This window comes from Arachis ipaensis, chromosome B4 (assembly GCF_059453495.1).
Source record: "Arachis ipaensis isolate K30076 ecotype BB chromosome B4, ASM5945349v1, whole genome shotgun sequence".
NCBI classification, from domain to species: Eukaryota; Viridiplantae; Streptophyta; class Magnoliopsida; order Fabales; family Fabaceae; genus Arachis; species Arachis ipaensis.
In genome coordinates this window covers 138,335,155-138,354,807 of record NC_142439.1, presented here as the reverse complement: position 1 = coordinate 138,354,807, position 19,653 = coordinate 138,335,155, and the positions used below count along the sequence as shown (strand labels likewise).

The window sequence follows — 19,653 nt, the reverse complement described above, 5'->3', positions numbered from 1 at the left end:
CTATCGATGTCATAAAATCTCTTACAGTTCCTTTAGTATGAAACCCTATATAATTCCAGATATCTCCTCCAGATAATTCACTAAGTTTTGGATTAGTAAAGGCTTCTAATAAGAAGGAATTCAACCAGTTCTCGAAAATTTCTTTTTCATTCTTTTTACAGTCTAAATCGAGCATTCTTTCTCCTTCCGTTTCCTGAATTTTAGGAACGTACTTTGATGGTATTTTTGTATACTTTGAATTTTTATTTATAAATTCCTTTTTAAAAGCATAATTTTCAAAACCTGTTTCCCATTTAAATTGAGATTGATTATCCTTAGATGTTCCAGCTTCATTTTTAACTTGTATTGGAATTGCTGGTTCTTCATCACTTGAATAGTCTAGGATGTGTTCTTCATTTTCTATATTTTCAGAATTTACTAATTCTTCTTCTATTTGAAATCCTTGTTCCATAATATTATTTTTTTGAGCCATTTTTAATTGTTTAAAAAGCATTGTAACTTCTTCTAATTTTTCTTCAATATCCATAATTTCAATGGTGGGTTTATTTTTAGTTTTGTTATGTTAGCTATATTTTGAATTTTTTCTTCTTTGGGATTCTCCTTCTGAAAATATTTATTTAATATCTGTTTAATTTCATTTATATTTGGTTCCTCTTTTTTCTTATTTCTTTGCAATTTTATGGGTACTAAAATTTCTTTAAACATATCTACTATAGAATTTAATTGTGGGTTAAAAGTATGATAGAGATGTGGGGAGTCATTTTCATAGTAACATTTTTTAGAAACTCCGTGTGAAATATAAGTTTTTTCAGGTTTTTGAAGTCCTTCAATAAAGCTTATAGTAAAATAAAGATTTTAAGAAAAATCATTTTGTATTGATTTTAAGAATTCAGTGTCATTACAATTAACATTAGTTAAAATTATTAATTTTTGATCTATTAATTTTGATAAATTAATTATTTCTTCTCTTAAATCTTCTAATTTACTTTTTTTTCATTAGGTGATACTTTTTTTATATGATTTAAAATGTTTTGTAGTGAAAAATGTAGCTTTAGAATACATGATTTAAATTTTGCCACGTAGACGTCTTAAAAAAAAAAAAAGTTGTTTTTTGGAGTTTTATTTGAGTGGTGGCCTTATATTATATGTCTCGCTCTTAGACATAGTAAAAGTTAGATATCTTATCCTTAGTTTGTTGGTTTAATCACAACCCTTGACGTAGTCAATAATTTGGGATAAAATACGTACATAATTGATTTTTGTATTGTTTGCATAACAGCTCTGATGTAACACACTCATGTACGATTAAGTATTATAGTCCAAGTATGCTTTTGGCGAGTTTATCTCTATCAGAGTTACTTAAATGAAGATATAAAAAATATTTTCTATAAAAAAATTTTTTTGGTGACTATAAAAAAAATTATATAAAAATATAATTTATTTGTTTAATTATATTTTAAATAAAATAATATTTTTATAATATATTAAAATCTAATTTTATAATTTATCATTCAAATGTCAACAAAAGTTTTTTTACATAAAGACAATTATAAAATCTCGATTCACATATCCACCTATCTTGGTATCCTTGGCAGTTGGCACCAACTAAATTCCATGTGATTAGAGAGATTCCATTGTTTTCATGTTTCACTTTCAATTTATTTCATACGGTATAGTCAATTAATTTTTTTTAACATTTTAATATTTTACTTATATTATTTTGTCTAGTTCTTATTCACCAATTTTCTACATATCATTATGTGGAGGTTTTGGTGTGAAATGGAGATATTAATTAAGCACACAAATTTGAGGGTAATTGTTGAGTGAATAGCGTTGTGTGCAGAAGTAGTTTATTTGGAAATCATGGACTCGTCTCTGAACAAGTTCTGGTTCTTTGTTGTGACTGCAGACAAGAAGCGTGATGTTTATAGCTGTTTGCAAGAAGCAAATGAGTCAAGTAATTAATTTTGAGTTACCAAAGTATAACAATTTCAACAGAGCTTCGCACTCCTTATATGTAAGATTGCCCTTTCTAGATGCAGAACCAACTGTGAAAATTAAGATGATGGAGTTCACAAGAGATGCATGAGTAAACCTTATTACATTAGTCTAAGTTTCATTCATTTGTGGGTTCTTTATCCATCTTTTTGTTCCGAATACTACTTCAGTTTTCGTGTTAATTCAGTGCCTGAGGTATTACTTGTGTCATTTATAGTGTGTGTATTTCTTGCTCCTTGCATCAAAGAATTGGCTGAAATGTCTTTGGTTAATAGTTATCAACATCTAATTTTGTATAGAACACAGAGTTCTTTACCCAACCAACTTATAAAAAGCGCCAAATCACTCCTAAGTTACAGTTGCACAACTTGGAATTACAAAACAAGACTAGAATAGACAGCCAACACACACACACACAAAAAAACTTAATACTAAATTGATCAGATAAGGTAATTTGGTCTCCACAAATTTGTTGCCGCCCTGAAATTTTCGAGAATTACTCTCTTTAGACATATGGATTCTTTCATGGCTTTTAATAAAATTTTTAATATGCATGCTAGATAAATAAGTGTTTGTCATTTTATTATAAAACAATTAACTCACTAAAAAATATCATAATAACTCAAATTAGTCTCCTTAAAACCAAAGAAAGGAGCAATCCGTGTGACAGGAGTAATTCTTAAAGACTTCTAGAGCAATAAAGATTTGTTAGGAACATCCTTACACAGAAATTTATTTAGCATTGCTATCCGTAATACAAAGCTCAATGAATAATAATCCAAGTGTTATAAGGTAGAGCCCAATGATTAAAGTATCTGATCCATGGAGCATGGGAATGGACCAAATAAGGAACATAACAACATGAATGCGAGTGAAATTTGCACCCAGAAGAAGCAGTACAGAAACAGCCCATATAGCCACAAGGAAACTGAACAATTCAATCAAGGGAAGGCATGCTTACATGATGTCACTTGTGCTCCAAGCTTAACGAGAAATGAGTAGTTAGTTAGAAGTTACGAGTTCTAAGGCTGCTGCTCTTTTTTCCCCCTCACATATTGCTTTTTGCTCTAGCTAAGTACACACTTTAGATGGCTAGTCTTTTTATCTTATAGTTGATGGATAAAAATACTTCAATTACAAGAAGATAAAATCCCTTGGATTACAAATCAATTCAATTTTCATCTTTTTCTTAAAATCGAACAATATAATTGATTTGCAAACCAAATTAGTTCAAACAGTGGTTCCAAACTCATCTTTATTACATTTTCTTCTATGTTTCCACTGGGTTATATTTTGTGATCGGAAAACTAGCCCCTTTTAACTCCACCATCAGGTTAAGTTTCTCGAGATTTGTAATATGCAGCAGCAGCGGCACATTGGTCATCACTCATCATCGTCATTCATATTATGAAGCCCTTAATACCTTCATTTTATTTCTTTCGGAGATGTTGTCGATGGTGATTGGAACCAATGACATAACTCGTGGGTTTCTGTTTCTAGGCATTAATGGTGTCCTAATTCATGAGTTGCCATTGGTGAACTCTCTTGCATTTGAGAAGAGGAACTTACTGAGCTTTGGGGAAGCTTTTGATATGTCCCTTCCACCAATGGTACACATCAGCATGATGTTTTTTATTTTCGCTCTGGATTTGGTCCTCCTCTTCGCAGTTTACCCGGTTACCCCGGAACACAATGTGTTCTTCTACTCCTCTGCATATTAATGCCGTTGTATTACTTCGCTGAACTAGCACATAAAGCAGCTGGCATTGCTGTAGAGTTAGGTTCATACAAGATGCCCCTCATATGGTTTTCTACTTTAGGGGGGCTTGGCATGGCCCTGATTTGTGGTTCAATGGTACTGCTGATAGTCTTTTTATCATGGCTATATGCAAGAAGAAGAGGACTGCAATTCCAAGGAATAAGGATGAATGCGGATGTCATAATAGGGGCTTTGAATGCCTGAATAACTCATTGATCTCTCTTGTTTTAGCAATATTTGGAATTGGACCGTGTAATAACTTATAGAATATCTTCCTATCCACAACTTATAGTTTGAATATTTTTGCAATGGATTTGTAACTGGTTTACGATGGATGTGTCTCTGGCTATGGTATAAGAAATGGTCGATATTTGAGCTTTTAACTGGGAATTCACTTTTTTACATGCCCCAAACCTTAAATGTCATTTGTTTGGATCATCAAACTTATGTCTAGAAACAGACCAAGAGACTAACAAGACATCATTATCATGGAACGCATATACACAATATAACATGTAATTTCTTTTCAATATGACTTCAGTGAAATTAAATACTAGTAAAACACAAACCGAAATCTCACTGGGTAAATCATACAGCTATGATTAAATAGTATACTCCAAGTAATTGTTAATCAAGTACACATAGTTCCTTATCCAACCAACTTATAAGTACCAAACCGCTTTGAATTACAAAGATCGGCAAACATAAACACAAAATAGACATTCATTTAGCATAGCTATCCCTAATACAAAAGTCACGGATTCATCTCAAAATAACTCTTGGGTTCTCTCTTTGGCTGCAGCTTTTCATTCCCATTTGGTTGTTGCTTTTTTCGGGACCAACATATGCAGTATAATCCAAGTATTATAAGGTAGATCCCAATGGTTAAAGTATCTGAACCTTGGAGCATGAGAATGGACCAAATAAAGAACATAGCAACATGAATGCGAGTGAATTTTGCACCCAGAAGAAGCAATACAGTAACAGAACATATAATCACAAGGAAACTGAACAATTCAATCAAGGGAACCAACTTGGACATGTTTACATGTTGATTTATCGGCTTCAGAACAGGGCATAGCAGATTCCTAAGTGTCTCCGTATATTTCCTCAAACCAATTTCTTCATTGACCTTTGCGGTACATATGGCGAATAGATTTAAATAAATATAAATCAGTACCATATCGGCAAGCGCCATACATAACCCAAGTTCTGCAGCTACCTTGAGGCGGTACTCTGGCATGGTTTCCGTGTGGTCGTGCTGCTGGGCCTGTTCAGAAATAAAGAAGAAACAAAGAAATAGAAAGGTGAATTGGAAACTGAGTAATCTATGTACTTGGAAGAAGTAATAACGAAATTGGGCGCACCTTATTATTCCCCGAAGCCATGGGTGCACCAGAGGAGTGAGTTTGGTTGAAATCATGGTCTTGTTTGTGGTTCTGAACCATCCTACCTTGGTTGTGTACAAGAGGGAGAGGGCAATGAACAAGAGAGGAAAAAGTCGAGGGTTTCAGAGCTGCAAACGTAACATGCGGTATTGCCCTTCGGAAAAGGATAAATTATTCTTACTGTTAATAAAGCTTAAGAACTAAGCAGTTCCCTTCGGTGGGACCATCAACCCATTAGTTAATTTATTAATTAAGAGATATCAATATGAATTATCAACCATTGATCATACTTAGGGAGAGAGAAACGAAAAAGGGGTCTGCGTCTTTCCTCACACTTTACTTTGTTTCGTAATTCCAGTTCAATCAGCAAATCGGAAACCCTATGTCATCGGAAGGGCATCCACTTGACGGTGTAAGCAATAGTATCTTACTCTGTGTTGCTTTGCTTTTTTACAAAATTTCCCCCAAATTAACACGTTTCGGATTCTTTCAGGCCTCCGATCCACCGTCGGAGGAGGTGCCACGCTCAGAAAATGAACAAGAACGCTCACCTGAACCAGTAAGTTACTAATTCCTAAGCTGCTGCTACTACCCTACTACTACTGAACCATAAACACTGAATCCTAAATCCTATATCTTAAATATTTCAAGTGCAATAAAATCTATTGGATTACAAAATCAATCAATATTCTAGTCTCTTCTTAAAATCCAACAAATATAATTGATTTGCAAATCAAGTTACTTCAAACATAGTGTGTCAGTGTGTGGTTCCGGACTCACCCTTATTACATTTTCTCCTATGTTTTCACTGGATTATATTTTATGATAGGAAACTAGCCCTTTTTATTCTATCATCACGATAATTTAAGATTTGCATTATGCAGCAGCAGCTTCCGGAGTGGCTGCGGAAGCTGCTGCGGGAGCGGGAGCAGGGGCGGGGGCGGGAGTGGGAGCCGGAGCGGGAGTTGGAGTTGCTGCAGCAGTGGGAGCGGGAGCGGGAGCAGTGGGAGCGGGCGCGGGAGCGGCTGCGGGAGCTGCGGGAGCCGGAGCGGGGGATTGAGTTGCTGCAGCGATATTTTCAAGCCTTGGGAACTGCAGTACCATACATTGCTCTTCTTCTTTTTCCTCTTTGCTGTTCTCCATGTTATGAATCCCTTTCTTCCTTCATGTTATTTCTGTTGGAGACATGGTCAATGGTGACGGCAGTCAATGAGATAACTCGCGGGTTTCTGTTTCTAGGCACTAATGGTGTCGTAATTCATCAGTTGGCATCGGTGAACTCTTTTACATTTGAGAAGAGGAACTTACTGAGCTTTCGGGAAGCTTTTAGTATGTCCCTTCCACCGATGGTACATATCAGCATGATTCTTTTGAGTTTAGCTCTGAATTTTGTGCTCCTATTCCGAGTTTACCCTGGAATACAATGTGTTCTTCTACTCCTCTGCATATTAATGCCATTGTATTATTTTGCTGAACTAGCACATAAAGCAGCTGGCATTGCTGTAAACTTAGGAAGGTCGTACAAGATGCCCCTCATATGGTTTTCTACCTTAGGGGGCCTTGGCATCTCCCTAATTGGTGGTTCAATGGTACTGCTGATAGTTTTTCTATCCTGGCTATATGCAAGAAGAAGAGGACTGGAATTCCAAGGAATAAGGGTGAATGGGGATTCCATAATAGGGGCTATGAATGCCTGAATAACTCATTGATCTCTCTTGTTTTAGCAATGTTTCGAATCGGACCGTCCGATCATGTAATAGCTTATAGAATATCTTCCTATCCACAACCTGTAGTTTGAATATTTTTGCAATGGACTTATAACTGGTTTACGATGAATGTGTCTCTGGCTACGGTATAAGAAATGGTTGATATTTGAGTTTTTAAGAATTTTGACATGCCCCAAACCTTAAATGCCTTTTGTTTGGATCATCAAACTTTAGTCTAGAAATAGACCAAGAGACTAGGAAGACATCATTATCATGGAATGCATATGCACAATATAACATCTAATTTATTTTCAAGATGTCCCCAGTGAAATTAAATTAACTGAAAAAAATGCCATGAAGAAGGAGCCACTTGGAGAGTGCAATTTAATTATCCGATTATCCATCTTCACAAGAGATACATGAGTAAACCTTATTACATTAGTCTAATTTTCATTCATTTGTGGGTTCTTTATCCCCTTCTATAGTTTGTGATTAATGTAACTACATTTCTTGATACACAATAAGTTGAAAAAAATGGGTCAAAGCAAGAAGGAAACAAGAAGCAATCACACCCTTGCCTTTTACAGTTTATCACTAATTTAGTCATTTATAAACACCCACATTTCTTTCCTTTTTCTTTGTTTCAGAGAATACGAGCACAGAGAAGGAGAGAGTGGAGCTGGAAATGACAGCGCAACGATGAGCAATGATCTGGTTATCTTTTTCTTTTAAAAAAAAAATTAGTTAATTACTAGTAGAAAAACAGCATTAAACTATAAAAAATAGGTCATTGCTACAATGTCTAAAAGTAAAGGAAGGTTTTTAGTTTCAGATATGCAGGGCAAAAAATCTATTTATGAGAAAAAATTTAGTTCCATATGACACCAACTTGTAAAAAAATCTCATTAAAATCTATTTATAGAAAAAAATTAGTTCTAGGTCACATCAAGTCATCAACTAATAGAAAAATCACTTAAGAAAATAGCGTCAACTGAAACAGTAAAGAACAATACGAACCCATATTCTATTTTTTGAAGGTTACTCATCTCATCAGCAGTTGAAACGGTGTCATTTTAATCGGCTGCCTAGCGTGACTTTAAGCAGTATCTCTTCTTTTTTCCATTTGTTTTGCTTTGCTCTTTTACAAATTTTCCCCAAATTGAGGAGCCAGGCTCGGATATGTCTTCCTTTGAAAGTTTAACAACAGGAACCAATCTCTTAGATCTGCCAGTAAGTTACCCGAAAATCTTGTGCTTATTTCTATAGTTCCAGTTGATTCGTTAATAATAAATTAGTTGATATTTCGAGAAAATAACTACTAGTAGAAAAATCGCGTTAAACGATAGAAAATAGGTCATTGCTACAATGCCTAAAAGGCTAAAAGTAAAGGAAGGTTTTCAGTTTCACATATGCGGGGAAAAAACCTATTTATAGGAAAAAACTTAGCTCCAAGTGACATCAAGTCATCAACTAGTAGAAAAACCGCGTTAAATGAATAGCGTCAACTGAAGCAGTAAAGAACAATACGAACCCATACTCTATTTTTCGAAGGTTACTCGTCTCATCAGCAGTTGAAACGGTATCGTTTTAATGGCTTTAAGCAGTATCTCTTCTTTTTATCCTTTGTTTTGCTTTGCTCTTTTACAAATTTTTCCCAAATTGAGGTGCCAGGCTCGGATATGTCTTCATTTGAAAGCTTTGCAATAGAAACCAATATCTCAGATCTGTCAGTAAGTTACTCGAAAATCTTGTGCTTGTTTCTATAGTTCTTGTTGATTAGTTAATAATAAAGTTGTTGATATTTCGAGAAAATAACTATTAGTAGAAAAACTGCGTTAAGTGATAAAAAATAGGTCATTGCTACAATGCTTAAAAGTAAACGAAGATTTTTAGTTTCACATATGCGAGACAAAAAATTTATTTATAGAAAAAAATTTAGCTCCATATAACATCAACTAGTAGAAAAACCGCGTTAAAACCTATTTATAGAAAAAAAAACTTAGTTAGTTAGTTAGTAGTTACTAGTTCTTAAGCTGCTGCTTTTTTTCCCCTCACATATTGAAGAAAGGGTTTTTCTTTTTGCTCTGGCTAAGTACACACTTTAGATGGCTAATCTTTTTATTTTATATTTGATGGATAAAAATATTTCAGTTACAACAAGATAAAATCCCTTGGATTACAAATCAATTCGATTTTCATCTTTTTCTTAAAATCCAACAATGTAATTGATTTGCAAACCAAATTAGTTCAAACAGTGGTTCCAAACTCACCTTTATTACATTTTCTTCTGTGTTTTCACTGGGTTATATTTTGTGATCGGAAAACTGGCCCCTTTTTACTCCACCATCAGGTTAAGTTTCTCGAGATTTGTAATATGCAGCAACAGCAGCAGCAGCGGCACATTGATCATCATCATCATCCATATTATGAAGCCCTTAATACCTTCATGTTATTTCTTTCGGAGACGTTGTCGATGGTGATTGGAACCAAATGCAGAACTCGTGGGTTTCTGTTTCTAGGCATGAATCGTGTCCTATTTCATCAGTTGGCATTGGTGAACTCTCTTGCATTTGAGAAGAGGAACTTACTGAGCTTTGGGAAAGATTTTGATATGTCCCAAACCTTAAATGTCATTTGTTTGGATCGTCAAACTTATGTCTAGAAACATACCAAGAGACTTGGAAGGCATGTGCACAATATAACATGTAATTTCTTTTCAATATGACTCCAGTGAAATTGAAAAAATGTCATGAAAAAGGGGCTACTTGGAGAGTGAAATTTAATTAGCCGGTTATCCATCTTCACAAGAGATACATGAGTAAACCTTAATACATTAGTCTAATTTTCATTCATTTGTGGGTTCTTTATCCCCCTTCTAAAGTTTGTGACTAATGTAACTACATTTCTTGATACACAATAAGTTGAAAAAAATAGGTCAAAGCAAGAAAAAAAGAAAAAGCGATCACACCCTTGCCTTTTACAAGTTATCACTAATTTAGTCATTTATAAACACCCACATTTCTTTCCTATTTCTTGCTTCAAAAGAACATACTTTAAAGAGAAAAAGAAAGCCCTTTATTTAATACAATCATAAAGATCCTTCAGCCTAAGATATATATGGCTTCTTTGTGGCAAAGCTTATCTCATTCTATAAATTCATACAACTTACCCTCATTCTACTGCACACTGCATAGACGTAATTGGAGGCAACTAGTCACTGGATAGCTAGCACAAAAAGTTGGAGAAATGGGTCTTTTGGCTGTATTTCTCCTATGGTTACTTTCATTATCAAGTAAGTTTGAAAACTCACATTTCTTTTCCTTGCTATGCCATCCCATTTTCTAAACTATGTAACACCGTTTCCACTATTTTTATAGGAGCAAAAGCCTCAAACAACAACATTGGTGTAAACTATGGCCAACTTGGAAACAATCTACCTTCTCCATACCTCTCCATAGAGCTACTAACAAAAATGAAAGCTAGACATGTGAAGCTCTATGATGCCAACCCTGACATTCTAAACCTTCTATCAAATAGAAAGATTCAAGTCTCAGTTATGGTCCCAAACAATGAAATCTCAAACATTGCCGTGAACCGAAGAGCAGCGGAAGAATGGGTGAGGAACAATGTCCTACCTTACCTTCCCAAAACCAAGATTCGCTACCTCCTCGTCGGCAATGAGGTGCTAAGCTCCTACTCGGAACAAGGCCGGCAAATGTGGCGCGATCTTGTGCCAGCAATGCAAATGATCAAGAGATCCCTCAAGGCTCTAAACATCTCATCCATCAAAGTTGGCACCCCATTGGCAATGGATGTGTTGGAATCAACCTTCCCACCATCAAGAGGGATGTTCCGATATGAGATAAGAGACAATGTGATCATACCATTGCTTAACTTCTTAAACAGAACCAAGTCATTTTTCTTCATTGATGTGTATCCATATTTTCCATGGTCACAAAACCCTTATAACATTAGCCTTGACTTTGCTCTATTCAGAGGAGGCTTAAGCATAAGAGATCCTGGCAGTGCCTTAGTCTACACCAATTTGTTAGACCAAATGCTAGATTCTGTCATATTTGCTATGTCCAAACTCGGCTTCTCCAATATCCCGCTCGCCATATCCGAAACAGGATGGCCTAATTCCGGTGACATCGACGAGCCTGGGGCAAACATATTCAATGCAGCCACATATAACCGCAATTTGATCCAAAGAATGACAACAAATCCACCTCTTGGCACCCCAGCTAGGCCTGGAGTTCCAATCCCAACTTACATCTTTTCATTGTTCGACGAAAATCAAAAGCCTGGTCCAGGGACAGAGCGACACTGGGGCTTGTTACACCCGGATGGCACGCCAGTCTATCAAATAGACCTGACAGGAAAGTCGGCTGCGGCCGACTTTGGGCCATTGCCACCTCCAAAGAACAATGTCCCTTACAAAGGGAGGGTGTGGTGTGTGGCAGTGAAAGGAGCAAATGCAATGGAATTGGAAGCTGCATTGACATATACTTGCAACCAAAGTAATGTGAATTGTGATGGTCTTGCACCAGGAAGAGAGTGCTATGAGCCTGTTTCCATTGCTGCTCATGCCAGCTATGTATTTAGCTCTTACTGGTCCAAGTTTAGAAGTCAAGGAGCCACTTGCTATTTCAATGGACTTGCTCAACAAACAACTTCCAATCCTAGTGAGTTTTCTTTCCTTTCATTTCTACAAGGCTTCTAAAACAATGAGATTTCTTATTTGATGTTTTGTTTGTGTGTTTGGTTTTGGAAACAGGTCGAGGTCCATGCAAGTTCCCAAGTGCGACTCTTTGAATATAATAAACAAGAACTATGATCATTTTAGCAGAAAGTTGCAGGAAGAAAAAAATTAATTGTATGCAAACACAAACACTGGCAAGTAGTTAGTAATAAGAACTCCATCAACAAAATATTACATTGTATTGGTATATCTAGTGCTTTTTGGTAAGATAATTACTGTCATACAATGTCACTTGCACATTGCAATGTTTCAATGGTTCACAGTGCTTTGTAACAATTATAAATGATAAATCGATAAGACTTTAGTCTTCCTTCTTGTTTCTTTTCAAAGAGAAATACTATTCACAAATTCAACATCAAAAGAAAAAAAAAATATTCACAGTAACTATTTCTTTTTAATGCATCCACCCTTTGTAAAAAAAATAAAAGGATGATATGATCAACAAAGAAACACAGGAGAATTTACTAATCTTCTGCCTTGGACATGATGGAGAGGCAGCTCTGCCTTGAATGAAAGGCTTCACGGCGGCGATGGTTGTGCGAGGAGGGTCTGATCAGAGTACTCAGAGCTCTCTTCACCAGCTCGCCCTCCACTCCTCCGATCCGCACCAGCAAGTTCTGCATCGCCGATCTTCGAAGATTTAGGGTGTTACCACTCGAAGAAGAAGCAGAATGAAACGACGCCATTTGCTGTTGCTGCTGTTCGACGAGGCGTTTGTGGTAGGAGCAGCGGAAGGAGCCAGGGTGCGTCGTAGGGGAACACATGCACGTCCTCCTCTGATGATTGGACGTCGACACCAAGGCGGTTTTCCTCTGATTCTTGGCTTTCGCCATGGAGCGTTGCTCAGGGGAGAATTTCAGAGATGACGATGCTGGACACGGCGGCTTGGGGATGAGAAGGGAGGCTCCAGGAGAGAAATTCGCGGAGGTGTATTTTTTTTGTTGTCCACAGTATTCTCTAGTCGGATAGGCTAAAAACTAATCCATGGCGAATCTGAACTTTATTTAACAGTCTATTGCTGGCCAATGATTGATGAATGTACAAAGCGGGATCCGAAACCTTGACAATTGCTTAAGCGGACGAATGAGGTGACTGCTCAACCCACATAAGATGGTTTCGCGGAGGTTTATGAAAACGAGCGCGAGAAGGACGGCATTTGTTGAATTGATTCGAATCGAATAAAATCGGGTGTGACTGATGAAACGCTGTAAAGAAAGGAAGAAAGCAAGAAAGGGAAGAGTGTGTGTTGTTTTTTCATCGGCATTTAGCAGTGAAAACTGAAAACTGAAAAGAGAGAAACAGAGTTTGTTTGGATTGATAAGTTTGTTAAGTTCGTTATCTTCTGAAGCATCGTATACGGGAATCAGTTACGGAGACAAGTCATAGCATCTTAATTCAGCTTTTATACACAATGAATTATACTTTCCTAGATTTAAAATAAATTAAAATTTATATATAAAAAACTATTAAATTTAAAGAAATTTAAAAATAATATTAAATTTATTTTCATGAAGTTTTTAAAAAAAATTGTATTTAATTATATTTACTTGCATATTTAAAATTTTGTTTAATTTGGAAGTTAAAAGTAATTAGATTTACTTGCATATTTATGTAATTTACCGAAAATAATATTCAATATAATTTAAATTAGTGTGGCTTCGATCAATTTTCTATTTTGCTTGGGTTGAATGAGCAGATTTATTTAAATTGGTTTGGATTTGAACACTTTAACTATTTATTTTGGTGTTTTTTTGTAACATATTCTTTAATTGCAAGAATAAGCTTCCTTTTAAAAAAATTATAATTAGTTAGGTAGATATTATTCACTATGGTTATTCATATAGAAAGATATTAATAATATTAACATATGAATGCAGTTGAAAAAAATAGAGTTGTAAACATTTATTAAATATTTTTCTAAATAATTCTAAAATAATTTTTTATTAAGGTTTTATTTTTATATCTTGGTAAAATTTTGTATTTAAAATAAAAAATATATTGGTAATTTTTATCAAAAGAACATATTAACAAATTGTGGAGAATTCTCTTGTTGAAAAAATTTAGAATCACAATTGAGCATAATTGATGTAGTTTTGTTTAAGTCTTTTCTCCTATATTTATGATAAATTTCAGCTTAAAATATTTAAAATAATAATAATTTTTAGCAAAGGAATAAATCAGCACATACATATGAACCTCATTGAATAATTATCCTTCAAATTAAATTTTTCTTATAACTCATCTTCATTAAATCACCTTAAAAGATTAAAGGAAGGGAAAAATAATCTTATTAGTATCACTAATCAGACTCTTGTTTTAAAAATTAAAATTAAAATTTATAAATAAAATATATGAATTAATTTAAATTTTAATAATTTTAAAATAAAAATATATACATAGATTAAACTATAAATAAAATTATGAAAATATTAAATTGAAGTTTATTTATTTGATTTTCATATAATCTTTATCTTTGTTCATTCCAAGAAGTTATTTTTATTTATTATTTTTTTCCTTTTCTAGTTTACATTTAAATACTGTAGTGAAAGAATGAAAATATTATATGAAATACAAGTATGAATATAACGTTTCAATAGTTTAAATATAATATTTAATTTTAAATTTTATTTTTTATAAATTAAGACACTATATATTTTTATTAATATATTATAACTAAATGATATTAAAAAATATAAATTATTACAAGTAAAAAAGTGATATATAAATGATAAAGACAATATATAACTAATAAATACAATTAGAATAAAATGAAAAAAACTAAAAAAATAAAATTGTAAAGATATTATACATTCTAGCGTTTTAAAGAGTTCATAACCTAATACATATATTTAGTGAACTTAAATACCATAGTGCAAGAATGAAGTTATTAGATGTAATATAAATATGAATATAATGTTTCAATAAATGAACATAACATCTATTTTTTCTTGAATTAAGTTATTATGCATTTTTAATATTATTATTACAACTATATAATATTAAAAAATATAAATGATTGTATAGAAAAAAATATGATATATAAGTGACAAAGATAATATATAATTAATAAACACAATTACATCAAAATTAAAAAAAATAAAAGGTTTAAAAACATATATATTACAGTATTTGAGGAGTTTATCATCCAACAAATAATGAGTTAATTTCTTAGGAGACTAAAATAAAAAACTCTGGCCATTAGCTAAACTTTTTAAATAATTATGCAAAATATTAGTAAGGATAGATAAAAAAGAGTAAGTGATACGAGTTTAAAAAGATATTTTTATTATTTTAAAATTAAGGAGTAAAACAGTCATTTTGTCATACTCAAGACTAAAAGAATTACATTATGCTGATTTTGGAGATCAAAGCTAAGTGATTAAAAATTTATCTCAAGTACAATTGCAACAACTTGAATTTATGAGGAGTTTTCTAAATTTAAACTAGTTTAAACTAAGTTAGTTCGATTTAGTTTAGATTTAGAAATCATTTAAAATTAGAATAGTCAGGTGAAAAGAATTATATTGTGGAACATATCACTAAAAGGCACAAGATTAAGTGAGAATTAAGAGTGTTTATGATCGGTTCAATCCAAAATTTGGTTCGAATTCAAAATATATTTTATTGGGTTTGGGTTATACTTTTAGTCACTTGTCCTGTTTCAAAATTATTTTTAAATAAAAATATATATTTTATAATAAAATTAGTAATGTCTTATTATATTTTATATTTTAATTAATATTTTTTATATTATATAATATTATTTTTATTTAAAAATAATTTATTTTAATATAAATATAATATACTGTTCATACCCTGACCCAACGCTAAGGCCCAGGATCCAAGTAAAAAAACCCAACCCAAAAGAGTTGAGTCTCACCAGATGCCACGAAGTCGGCTATCTTCACGACTTACTCTAAAGAAGTCGGTACGAAGATCAGCTGGCAGATAAACCCTCCCTCAAGAGGATAACTGCCCCTAAAATCTCTCTAAACCACTTCCAAGAGCCATATCTCAACCACCCTAAGATAAATGGACGGTTATTCCCCTTAAAAGGTGGAACTACTCCAACAGTGGTTATTGGTTCACCACTATAAATACACTGACGCCTCTCAGGTATCTCTAAGTCCCAATACTCTCTAGGCCTGCTCACACCCTTGCTGACTTAGGCATCGGAGTGTCTTTGCAGGTACCACCCCCATTCGTTCATACTCACAAGTCGGACGGAGGCCCTCAAGACGCTGATCCGCACGAAGGCTTCCTTCCTCAGACGATTGGGCCAACCCAGCAAGTCCAGCCCAACAATCTCCAGTTACCCATCGTAACATTGGCGCCGTTGCCGGGGACCCGAGAGATCAACCAGTGATGGCGGACAGATCCCCCGAAGAGGTTCATGTGGAATCAGATTCCGAACGAAAAAATCTGGATACCGGAAACAATGACGCAGACCTGACCCTCCACCAGGGAACCAATGATCAGCATAGAGAAGGTACCTCCGGAGTCAAAAATCCGAAGGTGAACTCCTCAGAAGGGTGCGAATCGGAGAAGGACGGACAGTCCCATGCAACCGAACTTATGGGACTAGTTCATGTCCACCAAATCCGCCTGGAACAATTGGAACAGGAGCGGGAGCGACAAAGGGAGACGGAAAAGAACCTAAAAGAGGAGATGGAACGACGAAAGGAGTTAGAAAGAAAACTCTTGAAGTTGGAATCCTCCCTTAAAGGTCGGAACTCCCGCGATGAGCGAGAAGAGTCGCCCCTAGGAGGGGAGGATCCCTTCAGCGAGGACATAATGAGGGCAAAGGTTCCGAGGAACTTCAAAAGCCCCGATATGGACCTCTATGACGGAACCACGGATCCAAAGCATCACTTAAGCAACTTCAAAAGTCGAATGTACTTGGCTGATGCTTCTGATGCTACGCGATGCAAAGCTTTCTCGACAACCTTGTCGAAAGCGGCGATGAAGTGGTTTGACAGCCTCCCTCTGAGGTCTGTCACCAGTTTTGAAGACCTCTCAAGGAAGTTCTTGATGAGGTTCTCTATCCAGAAAGACAAAGTAAAACATGCGCCAAGCCTCCTGGGGATAAAGCAGGAGGTCGGAGAATCCTTACGAGCCTATATGGAAAGGTTCAACAAAGCATGTTTAGAAATCCAAGACCTGCCCACCGAGGCAGTCATAATGGGGTTAGTCAATGGGCTTAGATAAGGTCCCTTCTCACAGTCCATATCTAAACGACACCCCACCTCCTTAAGTGATGTACAGGAAAGAGCTGAAAAGTACATCAACATGGAGGAAAATGCCAGACTGAGAGATTCGAGTTGGCGACTTGGGCATCTCCCCTCAGCAAAAGAGAGGGAGAGGGAACCCAAGAAGAAGGAAGAACTCGGTCTCGATAGACCAAGGAAGTATCACTCTTATACTCCTCTAAAGGTTTCCATAGTGGATGTATACAGAGAGATCTGCAATACTGAAAGGCTGCCACCTCCCAGACCCATTAAAAATAAAAAAGGGGGGAGTCGCAGCGACTACTGTGAGTACCATAAAATATATGGTCACTCGACAAATGACTGTTACGACCTTAAAAATGTGATAGAAAAGCTGGCTAGAGAAGGCCGGCTCGACAGATATCTCATAGAAAGGTCAGACGGTCATGGGAAGAGAAAGCGAGACGATATGGATAGAAGAGACCCACCACCGCAGACTCCGGAGAGACATATCCATATGATCTCAGAAGGATTCGCGGGAGGGGGACTCACCAAGTCCTCTCGCAAAAGACATCTCAAGCGAGTCTACCAGGTCGGAGGAGAGTCATCCGACCTCCCCACCATTTCATTCACAAGAGAAGATGAGCAAGGAATAATCCCTGGACATGATGACCCAGTGGTAATTACTATGATCCTAGCCAATGCCTATCTCCACATAACCCTAGTAGATCAAGGGAGCTCAGTGAACATCCTTTTCAAACCCGCATTTGACAAACTAGGGTTGGATGAGAAAGAATTAAGAGCCTACCCCGACACCTTGTACGGACTAGGCGACACACCGATAAGACCACTAGGATTTCTACCCCTACATACTACCTTTGGAAAAGGGGAAAAATCCAAAACTCTGAGTATAGACTTCATAGTCATCGACGTAGGGTCAGCATATAATGCTTTGATCGGCAGAGCTACCCTTAATCGACTTGGAGCGGTGGTGTCAACTCCGCACCTTTGCATGAAATTCCTGACCCCAGCAGGAATAGCAACGGTGAGGGGAGATCAGAAGTTGGCAAGAAAGTGCTACAATGAAAGCCTGAACCTGAGGAGAAAAGGCAAAGAAGTCCACACCATAGAGCTTGGCGGTGCAAGGGCCCGAGAAGAGCTGTGACCACAGCCGGGAGGAAAAACTGAGGAAATACAGGTCGGCAAAGAGGAAGGAAAAAACACCAACATAGGAGCCAACCTAGGGGAAACCCTAAAGCAATGGCTGATTAAGCTCCTAAGAGACAATTCCGACCTCTTTGCCTGGAAAGCCTCCGACATGCCCGGGATAGACCCCGAGCTTATGTCCCACAAGCTCTCGGTATACCCAGGGTCCCGACCTGTACAACAGAGAAGGCGCAAGCTCGGCGCAGAACGAGTCCTAGCAGTGGAAGAGCAAGTGCAGGCACTCTTAGAAGCCGGCTTCATCAGAGAAGTTAAATATCCAACATGGCTAGCCAATGTAGTGCTAGTCAAAAAGCAAAATGGCAAATGGAGAATGTGTGTCGACTACACCGACTTAAATAAGGCATGTCCCAAGGACCCTTATCCACTACCAAGTATTGATACCCTAGTAGACTCTAGCTCGGGATATCAATACTTGTCGTTCATGGATGCCTACTCGGGGTATAACCAAATCCCGATGTACGAGCCAGACCAGGAGAAGACATCATTCATCACACCCAGAGCCAACTTCTGCTATGTGGTCATGCCATTTGGATTGAAAAATGCAGGGGCCACATATCAGAGGCTGATGAATAAGGTGTTCGCTCCCCACCTTGGAAGCTTAATGGAAGTCTACGTCGACGACATGCTAGTAAAAACCAAGGAAGAAGTCGACTTCTTGTCAGACCTCTCGCAAGTATTTGACACCATAAGGTCACACGGGATGAGGCTAAATCCCGCTAAGTGTACCTTCGCGGTGGAAGCTGGAAAATTTTTAGGGTTCATGCTGAGACAAAGGGGGATCGAGGCAAATCCCGATAAGTGTAGAGATATCCTAGAAATGAAAAGCCCGACTTGCTTAAGAGAGGTCCAGCAACTAAACGGCCGACTTGCAACCCTCTCCAGATTCTTGGCAGGATCAGCACTAAAATCCCTTCCATTGTTCTCCTTACTGAGAAAGGGATGTCAGTTCGAGTGGACTCCTGAATGCGAAGAGGCGTTCCAGGAGTTCAAAAGATTCTTGAGTCAACCTCTGATTCTGACCCGACCTACAGTTGGAGAAGACCTCGTCCTATACTTATCTGTAGCAGACAAGGCTGTCGCGTCAGCCCTGATAAGAGAAGACGAGGTCGGTCAGCATCCGGTGTATTTCATCAGTAAAGTTCTACAAGGCCCCGAGCTAAGGTACCACAAACTAGAGAAGTTTGCCTACTCCTTAGTAGTAGCCTCACGAAGGCTACGACCTTACTTTCAAGCGCACATGATAAGAGTCCGCACAAACCAACCCATGAAGCAAATCCTCCAAAAGACGGATGTTGCAGGAAGAATGGTTCAATGGGCAATAGAGCTCTCCGAGTTCGATTTGAAGTACGAAACTCAGACAGCTATCAAAGCTCAATGCCTCACCGACTTCATAGCTGAGTACGCAGGAGACCAAGAGGAAAAGCCAGCTTCATGAAAACTCTATGTAGATGGATCCTCAAATAAGACAGGAAGCGGTGCAGGCATAATACTAGTGAACAAAAGGGGAACCCAAATAGAGGTTTCCCTCAAATTTGAATTCCCAGCTTCAAATAATCAGGCAGAATATGAAGCCCTGATTGCTGGATTAAAGTTAGCAGAAGAAGTC

General features: G+C 36.6%; 3 protein-coding genes and 1 pseudogene across 8 annotated transcripts; 2 read left to right on the top strand and 2 right to left on the bottom strand.

Annotated features, from left to right (window-relative positions):
- Positions 1-1,863: 1,863 nt before the first annotated feature.
- On the top strand, positions 1,864-3,961 carry LOC148569421 (uncharacterized; annotated as a pseudogene).
- Positions 3,962-4,333: 372 nt separating this feature from the next.
- On the bottom strand, positions 4,334-5,321 carry LOC107635161 (uncharacterized). Its single transcript, XM_016338547.3, has 2 exons — positions 5,125-5,321; positions 4,334-5,027 (listed from the first exon to the last, which is right to left on the bottom strand). The coding sequence occupies exons 1-2, from the start codon at positions 5,203-5,205 to the stop codon at positions 4,512-4,514; spliced, it is 597 nt and encodes a 198-aa protein (XP_016194033.1). The 5' UTR covers positions 5,206-5,321; the 3' UTR covers positions 4,334-4,511.
- Positions 5,322-5,457: 136 nt separating this feature from the next.
- LOC107638096 (putative glucan endo-1,3-beta-glucosidase A6) lies at positions 5,458-11,985 on the top strand. 6 transcript variants are annotated; one of them, XM_021121904.2, is made up of 7 exons: positions 5,458-5,557; positions 5,639-5,704; positions 7,499-8,430; positions 8,523-8,581; positions 9,232-10,143; positions 10,229-11,536; positions 11,629-11,934. In XM_021121904.2, exons 5-7 carry the CDS (start codon positions 10,098-10,100, stop codon positions 11,664-11,666), a joined length of 1,392 nt encoding a protein of 463 aa, XP_020977563.1. In that variant the 5' UTR covers positions 5,458-5,557; positions 5,639-5,704; positions 7,499-8,430; positions 8,523-8,581; positions 9,232-10,097; the 3' UTR covers positions 11,667-11,934. The 6 variants fall into 6 exon arrangements, with proteins under 6 accessions (XP_020977563.1, XP_020977565.1, XP_088339942.1 ...); XM_021121906.2 differs by having other exon boundaries at positions 9,202-10,143; XM_088483816.1 differs by having other exon boundaries at positions 7,499-8,581; positions 11,629-11,985.
- A 92-nt stretch (positions 11,986-12,077) lies between these two features.
- LOC107637182 (uncharacterized) lies at positions 12,078-12,458 on the bottom strand. Its single transcript, XM_016340620.3, has one exon. The coding sequence runs from the start codon at positions 12,444-12,446 to the stop codon at positions 12,078-12,080; it is 369 nt and encodes a 122-aa protein (XP_016196106.1). The 5' UTR covers positions 12,447-12,458.
- Between the last annotated feature and the right edge of the window lie 7,195 nt (positions 12,459-19,653).

What these genes read in the sequence shown, in the direction of transcription:
- LOC107635161 (XM_016338547.3), bottom strand. Translation starts at nt 5,205, where the DNA reads ATGGTTCAGAACCACAAACAAGACCATGATTTCAACCAAACTCACTCC. An exon ending in TGGCTTCGGGGAATAATAAG is followed by an intron (nt 5,028 to 5,124) that starts GTGCGCCCAATT and finishes ATTTCTGAACAG; the next exon opens with GCCCAGCAGCACGACCACAC.
- LOC107637182 (XM_016340620.3), bottom strand. Translation starts at nt 12,446, where the DNA reads ATGGCGAAAGCCAAGAATCAGAGGAAAACCGCCTTGGTGTCGACGTCC.
- LOC107638096 (XM_088483816.1), top strand. Translation starts at nt 10,098, where the DNA reads ATGGGTCTTTTGGCTGTATTTCTCCTATGGTTACTTTCATTATCAA. An exon ending in ATGGTTACTTTCATTATCAA is followed by an intron (nt 10,144 to 10,228) that starts GTAAGTTTGAAA and finishes CTATTTTTATAG; the next exon opens with GAGCAAAAGCCTCAAACAAC. An exon ending in ACAAACAACTTCCAATCCTA is followed by an intron (nt 11,537 to 11,628) that starts GTGAGTTTTCTT and finishes TTTTGGAAACAG; the next exon opens with GTCGAGGTCCATGCAAGTTC.